This window comes from Empidonax traillii, unplaced genomic scaffold (assembly GCF_003031625.1).
Source record: "Empidonax traillii isolate 1590-97213 ecotype Southwest subspecies unplaced genomic scaffold, ASM303162v1 scaffold38:size1800464, whole genome shotgun sequence".
Classification (NCBI taxonomy): Eukaryota; Metazoa; Chordata; class Aves; order Passeriformes; family Tyrannidae; genus Empidonax; species Empidonax traillii.
The window spans coordinates 111,396-135,782 of record NW_020955231.1 but is presented as its reverse complement, the minus strand read 5'-3'; the positions used below and the strand labels follow the sequence as shown (position 1 = coordinate 135,782).

The following is a 24,387-nucleotide window of genomic DNA, read 5'->3' as shown; positions in this document are numbered from 1 at the left end:
TCAACAAATCCAAAGCTTTAGGATAGGTAAGGGACAAGAAGCTTTTACAGTTCCCTGGCCTCGCAGATCAGCCACTTCCATAGCACATGTCCCAAAAAAAAACGTACAGAGCAGTTTGTAGAAGGACTTAAACACAGTGGATATGTGGTAGGAGCTGAGAGAAGCTACACTAACTAGGATGGAGCAAAACATGATCATTGTGGGGGACAAAAACAGTGTGTCCACCACACACTGCTGGTTGGCTAGCTGACTGTCATTGTACTGCCACCAACAACCTACCTGCTCCATGCAGGTGGGGACAGGGAAAAGAGGATGCACAGTGGTTGATTTTTAAAAAAAGTTATTTATTTTGATTCCAGGTAGGATATGCCAGTTCAGGCTGGCCTTACATGTGAGACTCCTGACAGGCTCTGTGGGGAAGGAGTGAGTGCTCACAAAGTCAGCCTCACTCAAACAGGCCCTTGCTGGTCTGAGCTGTGCTGCCATCCCCACCAGTGCAGAGGACAGACAGTTTTCTGCACAGGAGGCAAGGCTGAGCAGGCTAAGATGGCACATAACCACTTTCAAATCAGCTTGTTGAACTGCCTGTGATTGTTACTTGTGGTTTATACATCGGAGCAGAGAAAGTCATTGAAGGATCTCCTTGCACAAGCACTGCAAGCTTTCATCATAGCTTAGGATCATGCCCTGATTCATATGTCCCTCCTGACTGCAGAGCATATGATTTCATAGCAGGTGCTGGAGGATTTACCCTGGGCTGTTAGGCTTACATTCAGCTAAGACAAAGTTTATGCCCACGTAAGTGGTGAAACAGTGAAAGAGATTGCCCAGAGAGACAGTCTCTGAAAACATTCAAAGTTGAACAGGGATCTGAGCAACTTGATTTAATTGAAAATATACCTGCTTGTTTCAGGGGGGATGATCTTTAAAAGTCCCTTCAAACCCAAACCATTCTATGATAACCCTTAGCTTATCCAAATGAGATATTATTTAAATTTTCTGGCACTTCAAATGAAGAGTTTTTTTTTTAAAAAAAGGGCAACAGCAAGTAATGCAACACAATAAATAGCATAGCTGTTCAAAAACCAAAGCTTTGAGCACATGAGCACATACATTTTTGCATAGATTGAGGCTTCACAGAGATCAGCCTGTAGAAGATAGTTTGGGTAAAACCTGGGCAGTGGACATAACTTGCTCCAAGGAGAGGGAAGAGCTTCCATGCAAGTGTCAGAGGCAGAGAGCTTCCATCAGGGATGTAAGCAGGAAGACACACTTGGTGAAGACTGAGACCTGTGCAGATTTACTGATTTGCCTTCACTGCTCTCTTTCCCAATTTTAGCTGTAACCCCTTCTCCCAGCAACCAAGATACAGGTGCATTTCTTTGGAGATGTAACAGAAAACAGGGATAAAACCCAGCAATGGGAGCTGTGGGAAACCTCATCCCGATGCAGTGCTGGATAATTGTGAGCTTGCCTGGAGCACCCTCCAGCACCAGTCAGCACAGATTGTGACACCATAGTCTTCAGAAATGGGGCCCTCTGATCTTTGGTCATTAGAGGAGAGCAAAAATGACAAAATGCAGGGAGATGCCACCTGCTGAGCAGAGCTCTTCACTTCCCAAAAGCAAAAGCAGGCAGGTTTGCTGTGCTCCTTTATGACTCTGTGGAGCTATTAGCTGTCCTCTCTTGGGGAAGAGAGGATCCCCTGCTCCTTGCAAGTTGTCCAGCTGTCTTCCTTCTGCTTCTCTAGCCTCGGGTCAGCTTCACTGCCTTGCAAGAGTCACCCAAACAGGCTCATACAAACAGTTTAGAGTTTAACCTCTGCACAGTGCTAGAGGAAATAGTCCTTCCTTGCATCTCCCTGCCTGATGTTGACTAGCAGGCATGAAGAGACACAGTTCAGCAATAATATCTTTGTAACCTGGCAAGATACAGCCATAAGCAGCAGCCCTCGTACCTGTATCAGACCTTCACTGCTTGGGCATGGTCCTTCCGAATGATGTGTGTGATGATGAAGCAAGTTGGTCGTTTGAGAATAATTTTGCATAGAGCTAGACAGAGTATTTTCCCTTCACACACACACATATACTTTAAAAGATGTCTTCTAGGTAACACACTGGATGTGTCCCCTTTCCCTCTGCAAGGCACAACTGTTTTTCAGAAAGGAAAAAAACAAAGCAGACCCACTGAATTGAAAGATGAGAGCTCTCAGAAGGGACTACTTAGAGTCCTTACTAGTGCTCCAAGTTATTTTTTGCCCTCTGACCTAGTTGCTCTTACCACTGTGAAATATCTTCAAAGAGAAAACTACATAAGGATTAGCTAATAGCCCTAAGGCTTAAACAAAATGATGGTGACATCATATTAACCCAAAGATATAATAATCTGCAATCACCCTTCAAATAAAGACTATCATGGCTCTAATCACGTATAAAACACCAATGATGAAAATCACCTCTAAGGACCTCTCTTGTTGGTAGCATGTACCATTTACAAACCCTTTTGTTCTCTAAAGCCTGTAAGTAGGCCCACTGGTTTTGAAACAGCAATTAAGACAAGTACATTAGGTGAGCAGCTGGGCTTTTGCTTAGAATCGCTGTGTCTTCAAACTTTGTTCTGAAAAGGGTGGTTGAATACACATGCACAATCCAGAGAACCTGAGATTAGGCGAAAAGTTGTCAATTTAATTCATCAGTGTCTGTTTTCACAGTTAAAAATATAGTGGCTGAGACTATTCTAACTAACAAGTTCTTGAACAAATGTGTGTACAAAAATACAGTTGAAGGACTTCTGATTAAGATCAAAGGTATCCTTTGAACAACCTGATCAGCCGTGCCTTTAACAAAGAAGTCTCAAAATTCAGGCTGAGGCTGAGAACCTCTACAGGCATTCATGCATGTACCTATTTGTGTTTTCTGAACTGTTCATTAAAGAGAGACTTTGTACAAACCAACGTTCAGTATTTCTCAGGCAGAACTGGTCCAGTGATTTAAACAAGTAAAATAAGCCATAGCACAATAACAACATTATTGCATTAACAAAATTGCCATTGTGAACTGTTGCCTACATTGGTGATGGTGTGTAAGAGCTCTCCACCCTGCATTCTCGAAGACAGAAAGCACTTTCTCCATTGCTAGGCCAAGCAGAATAGCCCCAAGGTCAGCCTCAGCCACACTTTGCCAATGGCTCTATGTTGGCCCCTCTCCACTTAGTCATTCTCCTGCTCCAGGTCCCAATTGAGTCATCTGCTCTCAGAGCTGGTAGAAGTTACGCCAGCGCCAGACACACAGAACACCACCTCCTTCCTCTGGTTAAAATCTATCAAGGCTGCAGAGTCTAGGTCTATTTCCCAATCCCAGGCAAAACTGAGAGCACAAAACTGAAGTTCATCAGTTTGCTTTGTAAAAACCCCCTGGCTACCTAACTGGGACTAAAATGCTATTCCTGTAATTCCAGATGAAAGTGCTTGTTTCTTCCTTTTAACCAAACTAATCAGCATGCATTCTACTTGAGTCTGTCTTGAGACTGTTCCCAGTAAAGTTTTGCTTGCCACCACAAGTTACTTGCTTCTTTTTTGCAGCTTTTTAGAGAGCCCCTTGGAGAACCCCAAAGAACATTTTTGAAAGTCCTGCTAAAGAGAGCCCACCCTCCTTTACCCAGCTCTGAACTGATACAGTCAGAGGATTCTTTGATTGGCAAGGTATGACCGGCAAGGAGGACAGTCTTCAAGCCTTTGTTCAAGATTTGGGTTTTTTTTTCCCAAAAAAAGGTAAAGGATTTCTGTAAAGGAACTTCCCTGATCAGACCCAACCTCTGGAGGTGCTCACTCCATTTGCTACTGGGCAGTCCTGACAAAAGGCGAATGGGATACAATTCAAACACACAACTGTGAAAGGTGTCCCTGTGCTGCCCAAAAGGTCTGCAGTTGTTTCTTCAGCTCCCCACCACTTCCTAAACCAAACTACAGGCAGGGAAAGGATGGGCCATTTGACTCAGAGGCTGAATGAGAAGACAGTTTTGCATCCAAAGCTGGGGCCTGAGGGAACACACAGATCTGGAGGTAGGGGTATTATGAAAACATGTTTCTTCTGAAACAAGAACACAGCCCAGAGGGCCACCTCAGAGAGACCTGGGACAAGAATGGAGAGGGTTTTTTTATAGTTAGACAGTTGTGGGCAGGAGCACAGGACCCAGGCTCATGCGTGGCTTGAAGGGCTCCCTTCCCCACCTGCTCCAGCTGAAAAATAACTGGCCCCAGCTGCATCCCATCCAGAGTCTTTTATAACAGCAGGTAGAATGATTCTGCTGGGAGTAAAAAGGCTCAGCTGGAGAGGGAGAATCATCTTAGCAGCAGTCCCTGAGCAAGGGGGGAGAAAGAAGCGGAGAGAGGAAGGAGGAGCTTTCTGAACCCTAACAGATCTGTCAGCTCTTCGAAGTGATTGGCTGTCCTCAGCTGTCCTGAAAGGCATCGTGCCCAGCTCCTGGCTGGTGTGTAATGTCTTAGTGTTTGCAAGGCTTTGGGGAGCCCTTCCTAAAGCACAGCTTGAGAAGGGCCATGCGCCTTTCTGTTTTTTAGATCATGCCTTGCCCAAGTACCCGGGAGGACATCTGCTTTCCATGCACTGCCTTCAGGACTCGCTTCCCTTTGTCTCCAGGTGAGCAGAAACTGCTACAGTTGCCAGGGCCCTGCACAGGCTTCCCCTATTCTGTAGTTTGCCTGGCTCTGGCAGGGAGGTGCTGCCTCACTGACCTTGCCATCTGAGCCTTGCAGAGCAGCTGGTCCTTCCCACACCCTGACAAGGAGTAGCCCATTTACACATCCCCCTGCACCTCTGGAATGTGACCTATAATTTATGGTTGACCCTCCTCTCTGAAAGGCATCAAATCTGATTTACAAGCCCCGAAGTATCATTGCATCCACTAAAGCCTGCCAAAAATTCATCATGTCACTTGGTTTTGTCCAAAAGTTTTGCCCTATTTGCAGGTGAAATTTCTCCCACTTCCATTACCAGGAGAAGGCAGAGACCACCCAAGAAGTTGCTGCTGCAGGGTGACCCATCAGACTTCTGCCATAAGCCACCCTCAGGGGAGACCCTGACACCACTGTGCCTGTTGCTGCTTTGCATTTCCCCTTCCTGCCCAGCACCACTGCCTACGTGGGACAGTGGGAGTGCTCCTGTTGGGTACTGCTGGTGGCTAGTGTCACACTGTTCCTTATGCTTATTGCTGGGAGCTTGTGCCAAGCTTAGCAGTTGGCTTTTCTCTGCCAGGAATGAGGAATAGCAACGTGCATACTGATGCTGGAGAGAACAGTGCTATATTTTGGAATATCCTTTCCTGTGTGTTGCCCCTTGGGCTGACACCACAGGAGCATGAAGTCAGCATCACTAAAGATGACTTGGAACTCCAGTAACCTGGCAGACTCCAGCCCATGTCCTAGTTAGAGCAGCCAGGACCAGTTCATCACTGTGTGGGTGTAACCCAAACTGTGTATTCTAAACCCTCTGTGTCATTTTCCAGAGATTGTTATAATAGACCATTTGCAGCAGCTGCCCAGTGCACACCTGACCACTCAGATTATAAGCTAGGTGATAAGAGGCCTGTGAAATAGGAGGATGTTCCTGTCCTCACACCCACAACTCACAATCACCCATTGTGGAACTCCCCACCCTGGGAAGGTGCTGGGCATTCCTGCCTGAACCTGAGTGTATATGATCTTGGGGTCTTGGGACTTCTGGGACCACTCGTGGGATCCAGAGGAGGACCAGAATCTTGACCAGACTGTGACCACCACTCTCAACCGTACTGCAACCATCACTCGCACCAACAAGTTCTTTCTCTCCTTTTATTTTTGAACTCAAGGGGCCCACGTGGGGCTCAGCACGGGGGCCAAAGAACAACATTCTGTTTGTACCCCAGGGTGCTGGGTTATACATCTGGTTTTTTGTGAGTTAAAACCAATTGTTCATCTGTATAATTGTATTTATTTTATTATCTTTATTAAATTGTAATTCTGATTTATAATCTCTTTTGAGTTGGGTTAATTTCTCCTGCTGGTTTGCCTTTAAACCAGCACACCCTGGAACATAGCTGGTGAGTCAGGTAATCCCCAGGTCTGAAATACAGCTCATCCCCCCAATGAAACCTCCCTCCTGAAATAAATCAGGGTTGGAACCTTGGCACCAGTCTGATAACTCCCTGCTCCTGGGACAGGAAGTAGTTATTGGTGATATTCTCTGCTGTGCAGCTCCATCTGCTGTGATCCAGGCCCAAGAAGGTCCTGGCGGGGACGAGGGGACTTGCCTGCTCCAACCTGGTCTCAGTGGCAAATAGCCACTGCTGGAGACTGGGCACCCACGGAGCTTGGGCTCCTTGGCTTCCCCGTGGGAAAATATTTGTAGTGTGGAAGCATCAGAGGAAAGTATTGTCCATGATCTCAAGCGTGTCAGAGAGGTGCATGGGGGCCGTGAGGGAGGTGTCCATGAGCAGAGCCTGCCTGTCGAGGGTGAGTGGCATCAGTCAAAGGGAAGGGATTTCCTGGCGCAAAGGTGCGCTTTGCTCGTTGTTACTGAACGGTGGAGTGAGTCAAAATCATTGTCTCCTCTAGGCTTTCCTCTCTCCCAGATGGAGTGATCTCACATTCGCCTGCAGAGGGAGACAGCTCCTCTTTATTAGCCAAATTTTGTTGACACACTTTGATGCTGCCACCTTACCGGGCTGGAAAAACCAGCCGTGGAATTGACGTGGCCCTCCTGCAGCCCACGGCCAGGCACTCCCGTGGAGTTGCTGCCAGGGGTATGCGGGGACCCTCCCAAAGCCAAGCAGCGGGGATGAGCAGCAGTAGTTTATGAGCTCGTTGCAAAGTCCTCAGGGGAGCAGCCTCTGAGGCAGTGCCAGGCTCCACTGCGTGTTCCAGCAAAGGTGCAGCCGCTGGCGCTGGGCTAAGGAAGGAGGTCATCACAGCAGCCCTGCGAGCGTGCGGCTTCATCCCTTCCCATCCCCAGCAAGGGGCTGCTCTCAGCAGAGGAGCTGCCCCCAGCCCAGGGTTTGGGGCTGGACAGCCGTCACCTGGAAAACACACTCATTTGCAAACCCTGGGTGTTTCCAACGCCGGAATGGCTCCCGATCTCCGAGGCTGCCATTCCTCACGGATAGAGCAGGTTTGTGAGGAGCTGTAGGGCCGGACGAACCCGAAAAGCTGGCTCATGCGTGCCCTCAACACCTCCCTACCGCAGAACCACTCGGGGCCCTCGCAGCGAGATCCGCGCACAGCAGCGAGACTGCCGGCACTGCTGCGTCCTGCTCAGGCTCTCCGTGCCTTGCCGAGAGCAAGACAGAGAGGCAGAAGGCGGTTTTTGCACTGTTCAGGGCTCAGCTGGGGTTGCAGCTCCCGTGTGAGGCTTCTTCAGCCTTCTGAAAAGTATTGACTCATGTTCTACTTCTCCTTGAGGGGGGGGAAAAAAAAAAAAAAGAAATTAAAAAGGTTTGCTCCCTGCTTACTGCCTCATTAACCACAGTTTTAATTTCCCAAGTTGCGCCACAGCCCTACTTGCCTGCCTCAGTCCCTGTGACAGGGGAGAGCACTCAGTAACTGGAGAGGCACTGTGCCCAGAGATCGGGCACCAAGATGAAGGCAGAGCTGCCTGAAGGATAAAGCTCACCTACATCCCTTCCCCCACCAAGGCTTTTTATGTGTGTGACAGGCTACTCATTATTCCTAATTTAACTTAATAACTAGCTTAATGCCTTGTCATACTTTCCTTCTGTGTTCAATACTGAAGGAATAACAGGGGGAAAAGTAAAGAAAGTTATGTGTTTAATGGGAAAAGATTTACAGAGGACAGGAATAAAGCTGGAAAAACTAGAGAAGCCCTCATCTTTAATGAATATCTTCAAATACTTCCATAAAACCACCTCATAACTTAAAGAATGGCTCCTGACAGTTTCTAAGCCTGTACACTGCTTTTCATGGGGAAGTCTCTGCACTTCAGGGGTGTTTTTTGAATGTCCTCTTCTTACTCACAGGGTCCTTGGACAGGTTAATGCTTTACTCTATTAGAAGTAGTTTTCACCAAATTATTGAATAACTTTTTAATACACTATATGTATTTTGACTACCTGGCTAGGCATGCCTCCTAACTCTGCAATACCTGTGGAAATGATAGTCATGAGAAGTTCAAGGAGTTAAGGGCATATCTGATAGCAGACAATATGCTAATGCTGTATGTGGTGCTGGCTTGAACTTATTTCTGGAATTGTGAGTGGCAAGGAGGCAGCATAGGGCAGTAGTCTCACTTTTTTGTAAGCCCACACAGGCTCCTTGGGTCTCAAATATTTCTGTCTGCTCCTTTGTTTGCAAGCAAAGCAGCATGAAGGTCTTTGTCCCTATCAGGCTACAGTGCCTCTGTTGGTGCAATACTTTGCAAATGGTGCCTTTGTCCTCTTGCTATTTTTCCATAAAGTTCAAAACAATCCAACATAGTCACCAAGCCACAAGCTTGCCAGCTCTCTTGCTATATTCAGCCTAATCTGAACATCCAAACTCTCACGTAGGCAGCAGTAATGATCTCCTTCTTCCACCTCAGAGATGACAAAATGCTCCACCTCCACCCCCTTGTCCATGCTCATCTGCTAGGAGATGACAACAAGGTCACCATAGTGCAACTGGCAACAGGTAGGAATGCTGAAAACTTGTGCCAATATCTTTTTTTATCCAAAAATAAATCCCAAATCCCATAAGCCTTTAAATTTCAACTTGCAGATAGAAAGGTGTCAAGCCAACAGTGTTTCTACCACTTAACTACAATACCCATTTTCCCCCTAATATCTCTTAGCAGCTCACCTTGCTCTGATCTGCCTCCCAATAGGGACAGTTAAGACTTCATATCCTCAGCTCAGAGGGCATAAAGCCACAAAGGGCTACTACAGAGCAAGAATTTGGGGTTGCTGTGCCTATCACTGACTATTGCCAGGCTTGGGCATCCCAGGGGGCAGTAAAAAGCTCCAGGAAGAGCAACTTCTGCCATGAGATAGTTACAGGTCCCAGATAGTCACAGGTTAGGGCTATGGGCTCTTCTCATCTGTTTTTGAAGGCAAATGAGATCCTTGTCCAAAGTCACCCTCACCACAGCCCCTCTGCACGCTGAGGGTTGGAGAGAGAAGACAGTGCTGCCTGGCCTCCGAGGAGCCACTGAGCCACAGGTGGGCAGTATCCCAACCGAGAGCATCCCAGGAGTCCAGCCAAACTGCTGTTTCGCTGGGTTGCGTGTGGTAACACACCTTTTATCCAGAAACACATGAAATAGCAAGCAAGAGCAGAGCCCAGAAACACCACTGAGGGCAGCTGTGGCAGCGAGGTTACTCTCCAGCTTGTGCCAGCACTGCAATGGCCCCAGCTGGGAGCAGGGAGCAGAGCCCTTGACCCTCAGCGTGGGGCAATGCCAGTGGGACCATCAGCCAATGCTGTGGGTGGGTTGTGCAACTGCACCCAAGTGTGGGTTTGCCTCAGAGTCCAGGGTGAGTAAAAACCCATTAGGTATCAGTCTATACCACGTCCCCAAGTGGTGCTATAGTATGCCTGTTCAGATCAAAATGATCAGGTGTTTCCCTTTTCTTCAGAAAGACCAGAGCTTTCTACTTCTATGTATATGCTATATGGCCCACATGCCTATGACCAGCTCTCCGAGCTATTGGCTGCTCTTCCTGTGGTCCTGGCACTTGAATCTGGTCCAGATTCTTCTTTCATCACAGGTTTAGAGATGCCATGGGCATGGGTGTGTGCCACGTACTGGCAGAGGAGGGAAGGCACTGCACGAAGCCCTGTGGAAAGGCCAAAAAATTGCTGATGGAAGTATGCAGAAATGATAGCAGCAGTAATGAGAAGGAAAAAGCACTTTAATCGAGCTTAAACAACTTCCTATTACACATATCACAGGTTCACATTAAACCAAGACCAGAGAACTACCACACAGGAGAAAGAATATAATTTTATTTTAAAAAATAATAATTTAGCTCAAACACAAACAGGATTGCAGAGGGTCGAATGAAGCAGGAAGAACAATATTTACCCACAGAATTTAAAACAGACTAATTTTGCTCTCTTGTAGATGATACTTTCAGTGCCCTTACCTGTCTACAGCTCTATTTCAGGTCCTCACCTGCACATTAAGGTATCCTGACTCCTGGGGCTCTTGGTAACAAGGCAGAGAAATGGTGTCTGCCCCTCACAAAATGCTGTTCCTACCTCCAGAGCCTCCATGATCCAAAAAGCCAGAAGAGCAACACAAGCATTTAAACCAATGTGCAATACAAAAGGAACAACTGGCACTCCTCCCTGGAAGTCTACCTACCCATGCATGCCCCATTCCCAGCGTCCTGGCCAAGTGCTCCCACCCACACCTGAATTCGCCCCCCCGCCCACAGGTGCTGTACACAGAGGTGTGCACACAGGCCTTTGCAATACTCCTCCCTCCCCGCTCTCTTCTCATCCAGACCACGGATCTTTCACCTCTCTCTGTGCCCGCATGCCGTACATTTCTTGGCACAGCAGCAGTTCGTTTCACAGTGACAGGATTCCCCCTTGGAACACGCTGGGCCACTACTGAAGTTTTTTCTCTTCTGTGTAGTGGCCTTTCATGCAGCTGCCGTTCTGATACACAGGACTGGCTCCCTTCCTTCTGCACCACACCACAGATTTGTAGAGAACAAATCCAGTACCGGCCAGACACAACAAGAGGAGAGCCAAGATGTCCAGGCAGAAGTACTCGTATAAGGAGAGGTCATAGACAGCAGGACGAAGGTAGGGTGCCCCATCGTGACGAAGGATGTACTCCAGCCAATACACTGTCCTGTTGAGAGCATGCATCGGTCTGTCCAGGTGCAGAGTTGAGATGAGCTGGGCTGCTTTTCTGTAGCTGCAAGGGAAGAAGACAAGAAATTAACCTTTTGACAGGAGCCCTATTTCTGAGAAGTGGTCTGAGATATCCAGTGATGCCTTCAGGTCCCAAATAATACCTTGGGAGAAGGGAAAATTTCTTCCATTTTTCTTCTGAAAGCCACTCTGGTGGCAATTGCTAGCCATGCAAGCACAAGCTAGAGTGTATTTTATTTTGTGTTTTGTTAATAACACAGAGTTCAGCTTGCAAGTACCTGTTCAGTGAGTTCATGTGTACTATACTTTCTGAAGGGAATTTGCACCTAAAACCTCACTCAGCATCAGGTAAAAGTTACACACTTGATGACTGGCCAAATCCTTTAAGGTATCGAGTTGCAACACCTCCTAATAAGTAAGAAATATATAAAAAAAACCCAAAAAACAAGCTCTCAGGCAGCATTTCAAGCACCAGCAGTTGCATGTCCCATTAGAAAATGGGAGCCCTGTGCCACTGTACTGCAGCAGTTCTAAGAAAGGGCAGAGTATCTGGCTGTCAGAACAAACAGATGGAGCATTACTTTTCTGTTTCTGTAGAAAGCCGTTTGGATAAGACCAGGGAGATCCCAAGGTGAGGTTGTGATCTCACTTTCCCTGATGACAGGCTAGCATCAAGAGAAGAGGTCTGTGCCCCAGCATTTCAGAAAGCTTTCTAAGAACATTACAGTCAGAATCAAACAGGACTAGATCACACTCTCTAACAGGAAATGCTGGAATATCTCCTCCTGAACTGCATCTAAGCATTTCAAGGCACTAACACATCTGGCCAGCTGAGCAATGCCTGAAACCGTGCTTTGTCCAGAAACCAGCACAGGCTGCATAGGGGTCAACACAAAGATGCACTGGTGCCTACACACAGTCTGCACCAAGGAGGAGCTTGATGCTTCCAGATGCCTCACCTGGGGTCAGAGATGACTGTGACGACAGCCTGATAAAGTTCCTCTTCTTTTACTCTGCTCCAGTCCATGAGGATACCCATGCCCTTCGCCTGCACTCTGGTCATGATGTCGAACTGGTCCCCATAGAAAGGAAATCCCACCACTGGCACACCGTGATAAATTGCCTCAAATACACCATTCATCCCACAGTGGCTGACAAAGGCTTTCACATTGGGGTGGCCTGCAGGCAAAGAAACAGCAGCAGGTCAGTGCCTTCCATGCTGAAAGAGGGCTACCAGGGGCTACACACACTGTGGATGTATGTTTAGGGAAAACCAGGCATGCTGAGCAGAGAGGATGCCACCCTTTGGGAACACATCTGGCTTTTGGCAGCCCAAAACTTGCTGAGTAGTGGCTGGAGGAGAAGGGAGATAGGAGCCAAGCAGCTTCAAGCAGGTGTTAGGTGAGAACCGTGTTTTGTACAGATCAGACTCACAAGAAGCAACAGATTTGGACCCACACAGGTGCTGTTGTCCTTGTATGCCTTTGCTGTGGTTTGGGCTAAACTCCAGGGATGTTACTAGCAGCACACACATACACAGAACCCAGCCTTACCTAGCAGGTCATTCTGGGGCAGCCAGCCCATCATCAGTGTATTCTCACCCAGGTTTCTTGGCTTCTGACCAAAGTATCTGTGGGAGGAGACAGAGGAGGGGAAACCAAAGGGAAAAGAAACACACAGAGAACAATAATAAATTCAATCAGATCGAGAGATAGAAAGCTAATTCTATGTTTTGAAATGAATCACCCCTCAACATTGGTTTTCATCCAACTCAAGTTAAAAGGAATCCCATTCCCTCCTCACCTCCACACCACCCTTTGTGGGAGGCGAGCAAACGCGCCAGCCATCTTCTCCACCAAATCGCTTGGAAGAGCTCTGATCCCAATGCCAAAGGAGACAACAACTACACCTGCCTCTGCTGCTTCCACCCAGAGACGCAGACCCTGTAGGCAAAACACACACAGCTGTCTTGAAGTCTTGATGGAGAAAGGCCCTTCCCACTCTTGCCTCTGTCAGTAGAAAGCTGTCTATGGAGAAGACGAAGCCAAATCCACCTGGAGCACAAAGCCACTTGATTTTCACCAGGCAACAAACTCACTGTGATTTCTGCACCCAGCCAGGCAGAATTTACTTAAGCATCTGCTGGTCTTTGGAGCTTGAAGGGAGCTGTCCAAAACTTGCACTTCAGAGCATTACCCCGTGTATAGGAGGCAACATCATTACCCTTTGACAAGAAAAGTTTTGAAAACATAGGGCACATAGAAAAATCTGAGCAGACAAGGAAATTGGAGTAAAAAGAGGAAGGCTATTTTCCCATCACCACTAAGACAGGAGACCTGTATAATAGGCAAAACATCATAGAGTCAGGAACAACATTGTGCTGGAGATTCCCCACAAACTCTCCAATGTCAAAGGCTCCTGGAGGTGGCAGGTGGCTTTGCTATCTTGCCAGGAGCCTTCTACCCTTCCTTGATAGCTACTTTCAAGCAGCAGATTTAGTTTTTGATCACTAGGCAGAGAGGCAGCTACAAATCCAGTAAAAACCACAGTTACCTGTCCTTCATTTAGAGGCTACCTGAAATGCTACATAAACAGATGTATATCTAGAATAGAGTCTGTACTTTTTTCAAACAAGGCCAAAAGGTAGCAGGGAGAAGAAATCAGCTACCACATCTGCTGTGGAGCAAACATAGACTATTCCCTTTTATGTCAGGCTGGGCTGAGTCTATTTCTCATTATGGATTCTGTCCTGCTTCGAGTTTCCCATGTATCCCACTCAGCAGCATTTTAGGGAGGTTTAATAAAATATATCTTTGAATATGAATACTTCCTTGAAAGGGGCATGTAGGAGAACATGTATGGCAAAAAAAAAATCTTTGTTATTAAAAGAGAAAAAGTCATTCCTTCAGAATGTTAATAGCAGTCTATAGGTTAGGGGATCATAGTACAGAAGAGTTACAAAGCACATTTTAGTGTTACTCTCTGGTGATATTTTTCCTTTGTTGTGCGCTTCAGGGCCTCAAGCCTATCTATGCAGAAATGCCTAAAGTGCCCTAAAACAATCCAAGAATCAAAAAGTTTACAACTAAGAGATTTTTGGTTTGTCCATTCTCTTGAGAGTTTCACATGCTTTGAGAAGTACAACCACTGAAACTGCTACAGAAGAGAAAGTGCTAATTTTAGTTTTCTAAATAAAAGTACAATGACTCACAAAACAGATTATTATGTTATCCATTATAATTAGACCTTAACATTGGACTTTCAGAAATAGCATTAAAGTTGCTAGGGAAACATGGTTGACCACTAAACATTCTCACTATCTCTCAAATACATACCTGTATTTCACCAAATCCTAGTTAGAAGCACTCAAAAATCATAGTGTTTCAAATAAGAGGAAATAAATACCTTAATTGCATAATGCTTCAGTTCAGATGAGACATTCTTTAAGCTGCACCTAGACCTACACAGGCCCTCTCTTCTGTTGGCAGCCTATAACCTGGAGACGGACATGCCTACCTGCTAGCATGACAGCCACCACCTACTGCAGGGCTCTGGACTTATCTCCATAATTCTTTCCTCAGGCTCCCTAGGATCTGTTCTGGAAGCTGTGAAGCACATGAGTAATGCCCTAGCAAACTACTCCCTTCTTTATAAGGCAGGTATGTACACAGGCAGATTGGACCAAGCCAATGTTTTGCAAGAGCTGTGACACAGAGCTCACTGACACAGCTTTTGGAGCTGTGTCATAGGAGCTTTTGGATCCTATGTGCCTTTCATTACCTGCATGCCATGCCACATGGGAAAGGCTGATGTGCATACACATCTGGAGAACTTCTTTCTTAAGGCACCTGATCTTACCTTTTCTTTTTAACTGAAAAATATTGGCATCAATTAAAGGTGCCATCAGAGATTCTGACAGGCCTTTAATAATTTGAAAGTTGAAACTTTATCATTATTTCTGGCCCTTAGTCAGGACACCAGGAGAGCTTCACTTTTTAAGTTTTATTATCCAGGTTTATTTCCCCGCAGTGTTTGTAAAAGTGGTAAGGCAATAAGAGGAAAGGCAGACAGGTACTGCTCTGTTCCAATACTGTCTTTGGGTGGAGGCTTTAAGAGCTCATCTCTCTGAATTTATTCATGGGACTAGTGAGGTCTAGGCCAGAGAAAGCCTCTGGGATGCCTGAGGAGTTTTCTCTCAGGGCTGGACCCTGAGTAAAAGGGGGTGATACTCCTCAGTTTAGTACACTTTGGGATTCTGCATGGAATTTGATGAGGGAACAAGGACAGCTGTCCTCTATGTGTCCTTATGACTACAAGCTAAAGGGCAGAAATGCCCTGAGAGAAACAGGGTGAAGGAAGAAATTCTGGATTAACATATATCAGGGATGAAGCAAGGAAGATTAATTGTTCTTCCCATTTCTGCTTCAGCATAGGAGCAAACAAACTACTCATAATCAAGTCCCAGGAGCAACACTTCCATCTTAGGAATTCCACACACCATTTTACTTGGACAGTGAAGCCAAATCCCACTTCAGACTGGACAACTTAATTCTACATCCTCTCTGCAGCCAGACAGCCTTCAGTGCTGTGTCTCCCTGATGCACCCACAACCACCGAAACACAGCAGCTTTCCAGACTCCTGGGACATTAGAACTTTTACAAGGTTCTTCAAAAGAAGATCTGTACTGAATAACTCCCTCAGTTAGTGTGCAATCATAGCTCAAAGCTTTCCTGCACTTACCACTGGAAGGGGCTTTGCAGGCTCAGCGAGGATCCCCCCTGTGAAAATGACATGGGGGAGTGTTGGACGGGGAAAATCTAACACCACATCATTACACAAGAAGAAAAGGCTGGTTCCATGAACGAGGTCCAACATGGATGTCTTGGGCTCCACCCTATGCTTCTCCATGAGGCGTTCAAACTTGGGCAGGATGACCAGCTTTGTAGCCACACGAGTGATCATGTAGACTAGAAGATTCCAAGTCCTACCAAAGAAGCCCATCCTGTCTGTCATCAGGGAATTGAATTCAGGAACATAGGCAATGGGGGAAGTGGCCCCAATCTCTGCTGGGAACCAGAAACCCGTGGAAATCACAGCATATTTGACATGTAGGATGTGGGCCAGGATAAATCCACACATCTCATTGGGGTCCACCAAGAGCAGGTCAAAGTGCTCACACTGGAGTTTCTGCAGAAGGGTAGAGTTTCCCAGTACTAGGTCACAGTTTTCCAGGTACTTCTCTAAAAAGGAAAACATCTCCAGAGAAGTCATCTTCCCTTGAAAGACACGCTTTATCTTCTCCTGCACCCAGGCATCTGCGCTCTCTGTGCTGAAGATGCCCCAGTACCTCTGCACACGGAAGCCAGGCAGGTAGGTTTCCACATCCCGACCTTCATGAAGGAGTAGCACGGGGTCATGGCCCCGGTCAGTCAGTGCCTCTGCCACTCGCATGAAGACTCGCAAGTGGCTGTCAAAGACTATGGTGGGCATGATCAGCACCTTGGCACAGTGAGAGGGCTCCAGAGTGAATGCAGTCACTAGGAAAAGAGCAGCAGGGCACAGTAGCACCTTCATCATCTTCATCACTGCAAGGAGAGAAACGTGCCATTAATGTAGCATGAAATGTTCTGTCCTGCACTTGGGCAAATAACAGCTGTGATTGTAGCTGCAAGCCAGCAGGTCGTGATCTGGGAAAGGAGAGCAGTCTGGAGTTCTTCACTGGGGAACATCCATCCCCATCCACCCTGCCTTCCCTCGAAAAACAAAACAAAACAAAACAAACAAAAAACCCCCAACAACCAAAGTTAGATATCAGGGTGAATGAGGAGAGTTTTCCAGAAAACCTCTTCTCTGTGCTCCTAAGGCTCAAAGACTAGCAGACTGGATTGCAAAGAGTTAGAGTAGCTGGAGGAGCTCTGCTGGGTCACAGCACTAGCAGAGACATTTGCTGCTCAGTCCCTGGTTACCGCTATGGAACCAGCTCAGCTGGATTTCATTTCTATTTCTGTCCAGCCAGAACAGCTGGTTCCCTCTGAGCCCTTGATGTCTGTGCAAGCTCTCAGAAGGACCTGCAGAGCTTGGTGGGAATGCCGAGAGGTATGCTCTGGCTTTGTCCCTCATATGGCTGGCAAGGCACCCTGCTCAGCACAGACAGGGCAGGAGCAAATCCAGGTCAAACAGCAGGACCTGGTCAGAGGAACCATAATCCCTGAGAGCACAGCAGGGGTCTGGACAGAGAGCTGCTCTGCTATGGATCAGCCATGGGAGGCTCCAGGAAAAGGGCTGGGAAGAGAAATCAGGCACCACGATACTCATCCACTGGAAAGAGGCAAACCCAGAAAGCAACCCCAGAGATAACACGCAACAAACACGCAACACCCATGGCACACTGACACCCCTTAGTCACACTCTTAAAGCCGTCATCCCCTCCTCAGTTTGGTGAAACACCCAACATTTCTGTTGTGTAAGGGATGTTGCTACATCACTGGAAGCGAACGCGCCTCACCCACACCTAACATTATTTTGGGAGAAGAATTACATGATAATTATTTGGGAATAGTCAGAAGCAGAGTCGTTTTCTGAGGACCCAGTTCAGACATGCTAGGAAGTGGAGGGGAAGGGGAAGAAGTTACAATGGGAACAATTAGAAGTGGATTTTGGATAGCCCCACACACTAAGCCCTGCAGAGGGGTTTCAGGGATATGGTAGAGTAGGATTTGGTACAAGATTTTCTGGCACAAGATCAAGCCTCTCCAGGAGTGCTTGATCAATTAAGAGGCGGGAAGAAAGTCACAGACAAGATCCTGCTAAATACAATCTTCAGACTACCCTCAGCAGCTGGGCATATCTAGCCAAACTAAGCAGGTAAAGGTGCAGACTTGGGAGAGTAAAAGTGGCCTATTCCTCCTCCATTGCTTTCCTGTCCCATGTGAGGACAGGGCATGGGAGAAAGAAACAGCAGCTGCTGGTTGGGACCCTCCCCTATTTCAAAGGCAACTCTTACTAGTGCTTGGACTCCCACCCTTCCCGCCCAGGGTCAAACGTGTGGCTGTGCCTGCAGGAGGGGTAACAAACATGAGAAACACTAACAAATACCAAGGGGGTGGTTGGACCCACAGAGCAAGAGCTCCAGGAGAACGGAGACAAAGGTGACAGGCTGGAGAGAAGAGAGCTAAAGCTCTGCAAGGAAAGTAAGGATCTGCCCAGCATCCTGCCTCCCTACCAGCAGGAACAGGCTGGCCTGTGACAAAGTGTTGGTCACAACAGAGCTACAGCCCACAAAGCTGGTCTCATTCTCAGCTTAATTGAGACGCCCAGAGGGAATTTATCTTGCTCAATGCCAGGGAAGCAGATCAAGAGCATATGCTGCTTCCAGGAAATGAGGGAAGGACGGCAGCCACGTACTCCTAGTCTTCTCAAGGATGGCAGGGAGCTCAGGACAGGAGCAGGTATAGGCTTGTCCTGGGGCACCCCGTGGGTCATACACACACGTAAGTATGCTGAGAAGAGTAAAAGAGGTTTTATGTGTGGGATAGGGTGTTTTCTTATTAGGCAACAAGTAAAAGATGAAGAAATAGTGCAGGTGAAAGGAATAGTTATTTAAAGAAAAAATTTGTCCCACATCTTCAGCAAGGACCATGTTCTGCCATGGACCTATGTGCCAGGCATCGCTGTGACCCTCAGCTCAGCCAGGACCCTCTGGGGGCTACAAAAATCCAAATGTCAATCTCAGCCCTCAGGTCAGCGGCAGATGCTGACACAGTGAGACCTGCAAACTGCTCTTGGCAGCTTCATCCTTTCCAATGTCAGGAGGAATCCCTACAGGTGCTGGCTCAGGAACCTCTTCTCCTTGCCCAGGCAATAAGGGAGGCTGTAAATCTTCTGAAGTGGCAAGAGGATGCCAGGCTACAGGAAGAAACCTTTTTTCCTACCCCAGCTCAAAACCTCCAGAGATAATCTCTCCCCTGTCCATGCCCAGGGAGGTATCCTGGCCACAGCTCCAGTTCTAGAGCTGTGCTGGATACATCAGGCACATCCCTGATTTTTAGTGCTCCTTTAGTGGGGTATAATGAAGGCATAACTACCAGCACAAAGGGCAGTACTCTGCTCTCCGTCCCTTGTTCAGCAGCTAGTCACTGTTATGATCTCAGGTTGATAGCAAAGAAAAGAAGTCCCAGACCTAGCCAAGGGCTAAATGGCTCAGATGAGGGAAGGATCAAATTCCACCTGGTCACCTCCCTGTTTTACTTTACTGACACTGAACAACAAAGCTGCTCCATGAGCTTTGCAGCAGGGTCCTCCAGCAAGGGCAGGTGCTGTGGCCAGTGGTGTGGTCAGTGCAGCACCATCCATAGCATGGGCCACTGGCTCAGCCTGGCTCTCTGGCTATGGGAGCTCAGCTGTCTGCACCCACTGCAGGCTGCAGGCAGATAGTCTTCAACAGAAACCTTCAAAAAATCTGGCCATGGGAATGCGATTCTGTGGGGAGGTGAATTCACAAATTGTGCCTTAACAGAGGTGCAAAGTCCAAGTAAATGACAGATCCCACACTAGACCTGAGAGCAGAGTAGACAGAACCACCTCCTCATTTGTGATCTGGAAGTCCTGGGCTAGTGGCTAAATCACATAAATATTGCAAAATAACCCTGTCACTGCAAGGAGAAGGCTTATGAAGACAGACCCTTCCCTGTTTTTGTGACAATGCTTGGTGGAGCCATGCCAACTGGCTGATTATGCAGAGCAATCCCCCCAACACCACAGTTAACACTGGCAGCCAGAGTCAGGCTTCAAGGGAACTGTTAAAAAAGCCAGTGCCACAAAGGCTTTGAGTTTCACTGCTGCAGCACACAGAGTGGAGCAGATACCTCAATAAGAGCAGAACCAGAGCCTGCTGCAGGGGGAAGTGAGACTGTCACTGCGGGCAGCAGCAGCATCCCCCTCTGCCCCGCACACCTGGTCACACTCACCTGCCGGGAGTTGGCTTTCAAAGCCATAGCAATGCATTTACATCGAAATGGGAGGCAGCAGAAATGGAGCAGAGAGCACAGCCTTCTGAAACTTCCCTGGGAAACTTCTTACCAGGCTGAAATTTGCCTCATGATTTTGCCCTGTTTAACATGTTTGACAGATTACAACTTCAGTATTGATGGAAAATTATATCAATTTAAGTGAAATAACTGAACAGCTACAGCTCTAATTTAATTCAGCTGCCTTTTATAAGATTGAAGTACTAAAACCTCTGACAGCAAGCAGTCTAGGCAGAGAACTCCACAAAGAAAGGGCAATGAACAGGTTCAAGTGCAAGGACTCCGCTGTTTACGTCTCTCCCTCTCCTACAGTATTTTGTATTATCTTGTTCCTGCCTAGGACCTGGAAGCCCATATCCATGGGGCTGAATTATTCCCCCCCCCCCCGCATCCTAGTCTCTATGCAGCTTTTGCCCATAGTAAGAAATATTTTCACTGCAAACTTCTCAGGAGCTAACAAAGCAGCAGAATTAATTTAAAACCAAAAGCAAAAGAGAGCTTCCCTTGGATACTCAAAGCTCTTGCTGGAATAAGACACTAAAGTTTGCCTGTTCTGTTGAGTATGATCCAGAAAAGCCAGGACTATCTGCTACCATCCAGTTGATGGCAGCCAACCTAGCTGTGGCTAATTTATGAAAGCCATGACTCCATGCAAGCAGGCAGGTATGCAGCTCCAGGAGCAGTTTTGTCCCTGCAGGAAGATGTCGCACTACAGGAGCCGCCCAGGGGGGAATCTCAAATAAAAACCTAAAAGATACAATACTCTGCAAAGTAAACTTTAAAAAATAGGTTTTAAAGTCTAACCATAAATCACATCCATCCCAGTGCTTGGTGACGTTCTGTGCTCTTGTTTTATCACAGACTCCTGCTTCAGCAGAGTCACGTGGGTAAATAACAATAACATTAAAACACTAATATTAGCATTATAGTATAGTAATATTAGTATTACAGTTTACCAGTATTAGTGTTAATATTTCAGTATATAAAAAAATGAGCAAGAAGAAAACCCTCTCCTTCAGATGTAAGCATCCCCTGGCAGGCTGAAACCCCTGGCAGGCTACAACCCCAAGGTTTTTAAAATATTCTTTGCACACAGAGTGAATAGTGCACAGGTGGTCTGTTCAAAACAGGCCCACCTTTCTAACATTTTTCTTTCCATATATTCGTGGCAACCCATTACAAATACAGAGAATGAAGAAATTCCAGATCCCCGAAGGACCAAAGGGAACAACCATAGCAGTGATCAAGTCAGCATTAGACTAATCTGACATTGGTGCTACTGCTGCCACAAAACAGCATCAGAAGTACTCTGGCTGATCTGTTTTGGACAAAGATTGATGTTCCTAATCAGTTCCAAACTTCTGGCACCTTGGACCATTTTAAACATGCTTCCTGTCTCATTAGAGTTATATGGAGAACAGGCAAGGTGGGAATCTGTGGGCTAGCAGGAGGCTGGCAGTCCATAGGGGAACTGTGGTGCCAGGGAACCACAGTATTAAAGGAAATACTGATCTATAACAACTGAGAGAAGAAATAAAGCTCTGTATCTCAGTTTGTTGCAGCACTTGAAACTACGTACATCTTCAAGAACTTGAGCTGGGGGATGGTGTCAAACACCACACATTTGCTTCCCCACCTAGCCTTTCATCATACATTAAATCTGTCTAGGTGGCGAGATTTCCCTCATTCCATATCCAGAGGCTTCCTGTTTGTCTTCTGAAAGGAAGAGAGATGGTTTGTGACACCAGGGTGCCCTGCAATAGCAAGTTCTTCCGGATGACCTTTTCCTCTCACTTGCAACTTTTCCTCTCAGTTGCAAGACCAGCAGCTGATACGAGACTGTGCTCCTTGTGAGTGGTCTGAAGTCTGTAGTGTGGCAGCACATCAGAACATAATTTGTAATCCCTGGATGCAAGAGACAGAACGGCTTGGGACATATCCAAATAGTCAGGTGAGGCACAGACCTCAAAGTGAGGACACATGACAGTGCAGTGCACTTTTTGGTCTTAAGAAGGAGTTGTATCTGTACAGTCAAGTTGAAGAAGTTCTTCAGATTGCAGAGAAAACTGGAGAGATACAAGTGGACCAAACTTTAGAGAAGCAATCAAGAGCAGTGGGGAGGAAAAGAGTCTCCCCATTTACTGCCCTTTCATTTCAGATTCTTTCTGCAGAGAAGCACCACGTTAAAAGAAAAATTATTAAACACCCCAGAAGGTTGTGAAATCTTGTGTAGAAAGCACTGGGGACTGATAAAAGTCCTGACAGACAAGTCTGATCACATTTGACAAAGTTACAGGAGTAGAGAAGCTAGGGGTGAGTCTTATCTTTGATGAAACAATTGACGGCCTCATGTAAAAAAAACCAAAAACAAACAAAAAAACCCATCCCACAACCAAAGCTAAGAGCTCCTTGGCTCAGAGCACGACAGAGGAATGAGACCTGGCTGAGCTACCGTAAACAAAGGTTGAAGAGGGATGCATAGGAAGAGGAGGCAGAACAGGAGAGGGAAGACATTCCTGAGATGTAATCTCCTAAGGGAAGCTGAAGCAAGTTACACAAAAGCTCTCTGAACCTGCCAAGGCTCTGGCCCTACGCGCTGAAGCACATGCCTAACTCGCGCCCATCAGTAGCCTCGCTGAAGGGACCCAGCCTGCGCTCACGCGTCCGGGCGAGCCGGGGCCAGGCTGACAGCCGGGAATTCGGGCCGCTTCCCCGTCCCCGTCCTCGGGCAGTGTTCGGGTGCCTCTGCCATCAGCCCGGGAAGCGCAGCCCAGTTCCGCAGCGCTCACCCGGAGCAAGGCTGGCACCCACCACCCTCCGCTCACACCGAGCCTCCCGCCGGCCCCGCAGGGTGGAAAGGCCCTTCCCGCACGGCGGCGGGGCAGGACAGGAGGGCGGCGGGGCAGCGCCGCAGCTGCGGGGCCGAGGGGCCGCCCCGGCGGGACGGGGCGAGGAGCAGCGGCCGCAGCTGCTGCCGGGCCGGCTCCTGCCGGGCCGCCCGCCCCGGCCCCTCCGCGCGGTGCCGGCACCCACCTGCAGCGAGTCCCGCTGGAGCGCGGCCCGAGTGAGAGGCGCGGCGGTGCGGGAAGGGGAGGGAAGGAAGGAGGGATGCAGCCGCCACCCCCCCGCCTTCCCCTTTCAGGCCGGCGGGCGCGGGCGGGGCCGGGCGGTGCAGCCCCCGCCCACGGGCCGCACCCCGGGCCACGCCGAGCCGAGCCCGGCGTTGTGGCACGGAGTCAGGGCGAGTGAGGGGCCGGGGTCACGGAGACCCGCACCTGCCGCCCCGGCAGCTCGAGCAGGCAGAGGGGCAGCGCCCGTCAGCTGCCGCTTGTGCCCCGGGCCAGGCCAGTGCGCCTAAAGGGCGTCAGAGCATCTCTCCACTGACCTCTCCTGAGCCCTACTCGGACACCCCCAGGGCCAGGACCCCCGTGAGAGGAGGGAGAAAGGAACACCTTAGACTGGACAGCAAAAGGGAAATGATGGTGCACAGGGGAATGGCGATGTGAGGGACAGTGTTCCAGGGCACCCATACAGGGACACACCAGAGGAGGAGGTCCTGTTGGGTCCAGTTCCAGCATTAACCACAGCTGAAACTGCGCCAGTGTTGCACAGGGATACCAAAGTGTTCCTCTACACCAGGACAAAGATCAGGGATGTAGGTTAAGCCCGCCTAGCAGCTGCAAAATCTTGTGAAAGGAGCAGTTTTTCCCAGGAGTATCAAGCGCAGAGCCTTGAGAGTTTCACAAAGCATTTCCCACCCCAGCACTTGGTGCTCTTGCTTAGTCAGGTGCTGATCTTCAGCGAGGCTCATGACATTCTCTGCATCCCCAGCTGAAACTTCAGGGGTTACACCTTCTCCTACAACATTATGGTCAAGGTGGAAGGCTGTGGCAAAGAGCATTGGTTACAGAACTGAGAGCCTGATGGACCTGGTGATTCATCCCAACCTTTCCAGAGGTATAGCACAAGGAGCAAAATTGAGCATTACAGCACTCAAGATCTCCACAAGGCCCTACCTATTAGCATGTTTCTTTTCCTTGCACACACGATCACAGAGAAGGAAGAAATTTAAGAGGTTACAGAAATTACTTATTTTAACCTGGTATATACAAGATTTTTCAGTTATGCCTATTCTTTCTTATTCTCATATGCTGTTTTTTCTTATATGGCCAGCTGCCATACTGCAAATTTGGCAGCAATATTTGAGAAGAGCTAACTCGATACTCTAGTGGAAAGGGACCTGAGCATCCTCAGTTTATCCTGGTATACACAAATACTCTTCTAGAGTTTTATCCAAATTCCTTGCAGTCACTCAACAGACCTGCACAGGCCCCCTTTCACTTCTGAAGGTCTGAACATGACTACAATCATGTAAATAAGACAAGTGGATGTAGACAGATTAAGACAGTGCTATGTTACCCCAAGCACTGGTACCCTCCCTTTTCCCACCCGCTATTCCCTATCTTTAACTACCAGATCCACTCAGACTA

General features: G+C 47.9%; 1 protein-coding gene across 1 annotated transcript; it reads right to left on the bottom strand.

Moving 5' to 3' along the window:
• Window positions 1-10,452: 10,452 nt before the first annotated feature.
• Window positions 10,453-23,021, bottom strand: LOC114054721 (2-hydroxyacylsphingosine 1-beta-galactosyltransferase-like). Its single transcript, XM_027878141.1, has 6 exons — window positions 22,931-23,021; window positions 15,612-16,456; window positions 12,674-12,813; window positions 12,424-12,500; window positions 11,830-12,049; window positions 10,453-10,913 (listed from the first exon to the last, which is right to left on the bottom strand). Exons 2-6 carry the CDS (start codon window positions 16,452-16,454, stop codon window positions 10,598-10,600), a joined length of 1,596 nt encoding a protein of 531 aa, XP_027733942.1. The 5' UTR covers window positions 16,455-16,456; window positions 22,931-23,021; the 3' UTR covers window positions 10,453-10,597.
• Window positions 23,022-24,387: the final 1,366 nt, after the last annotated feature.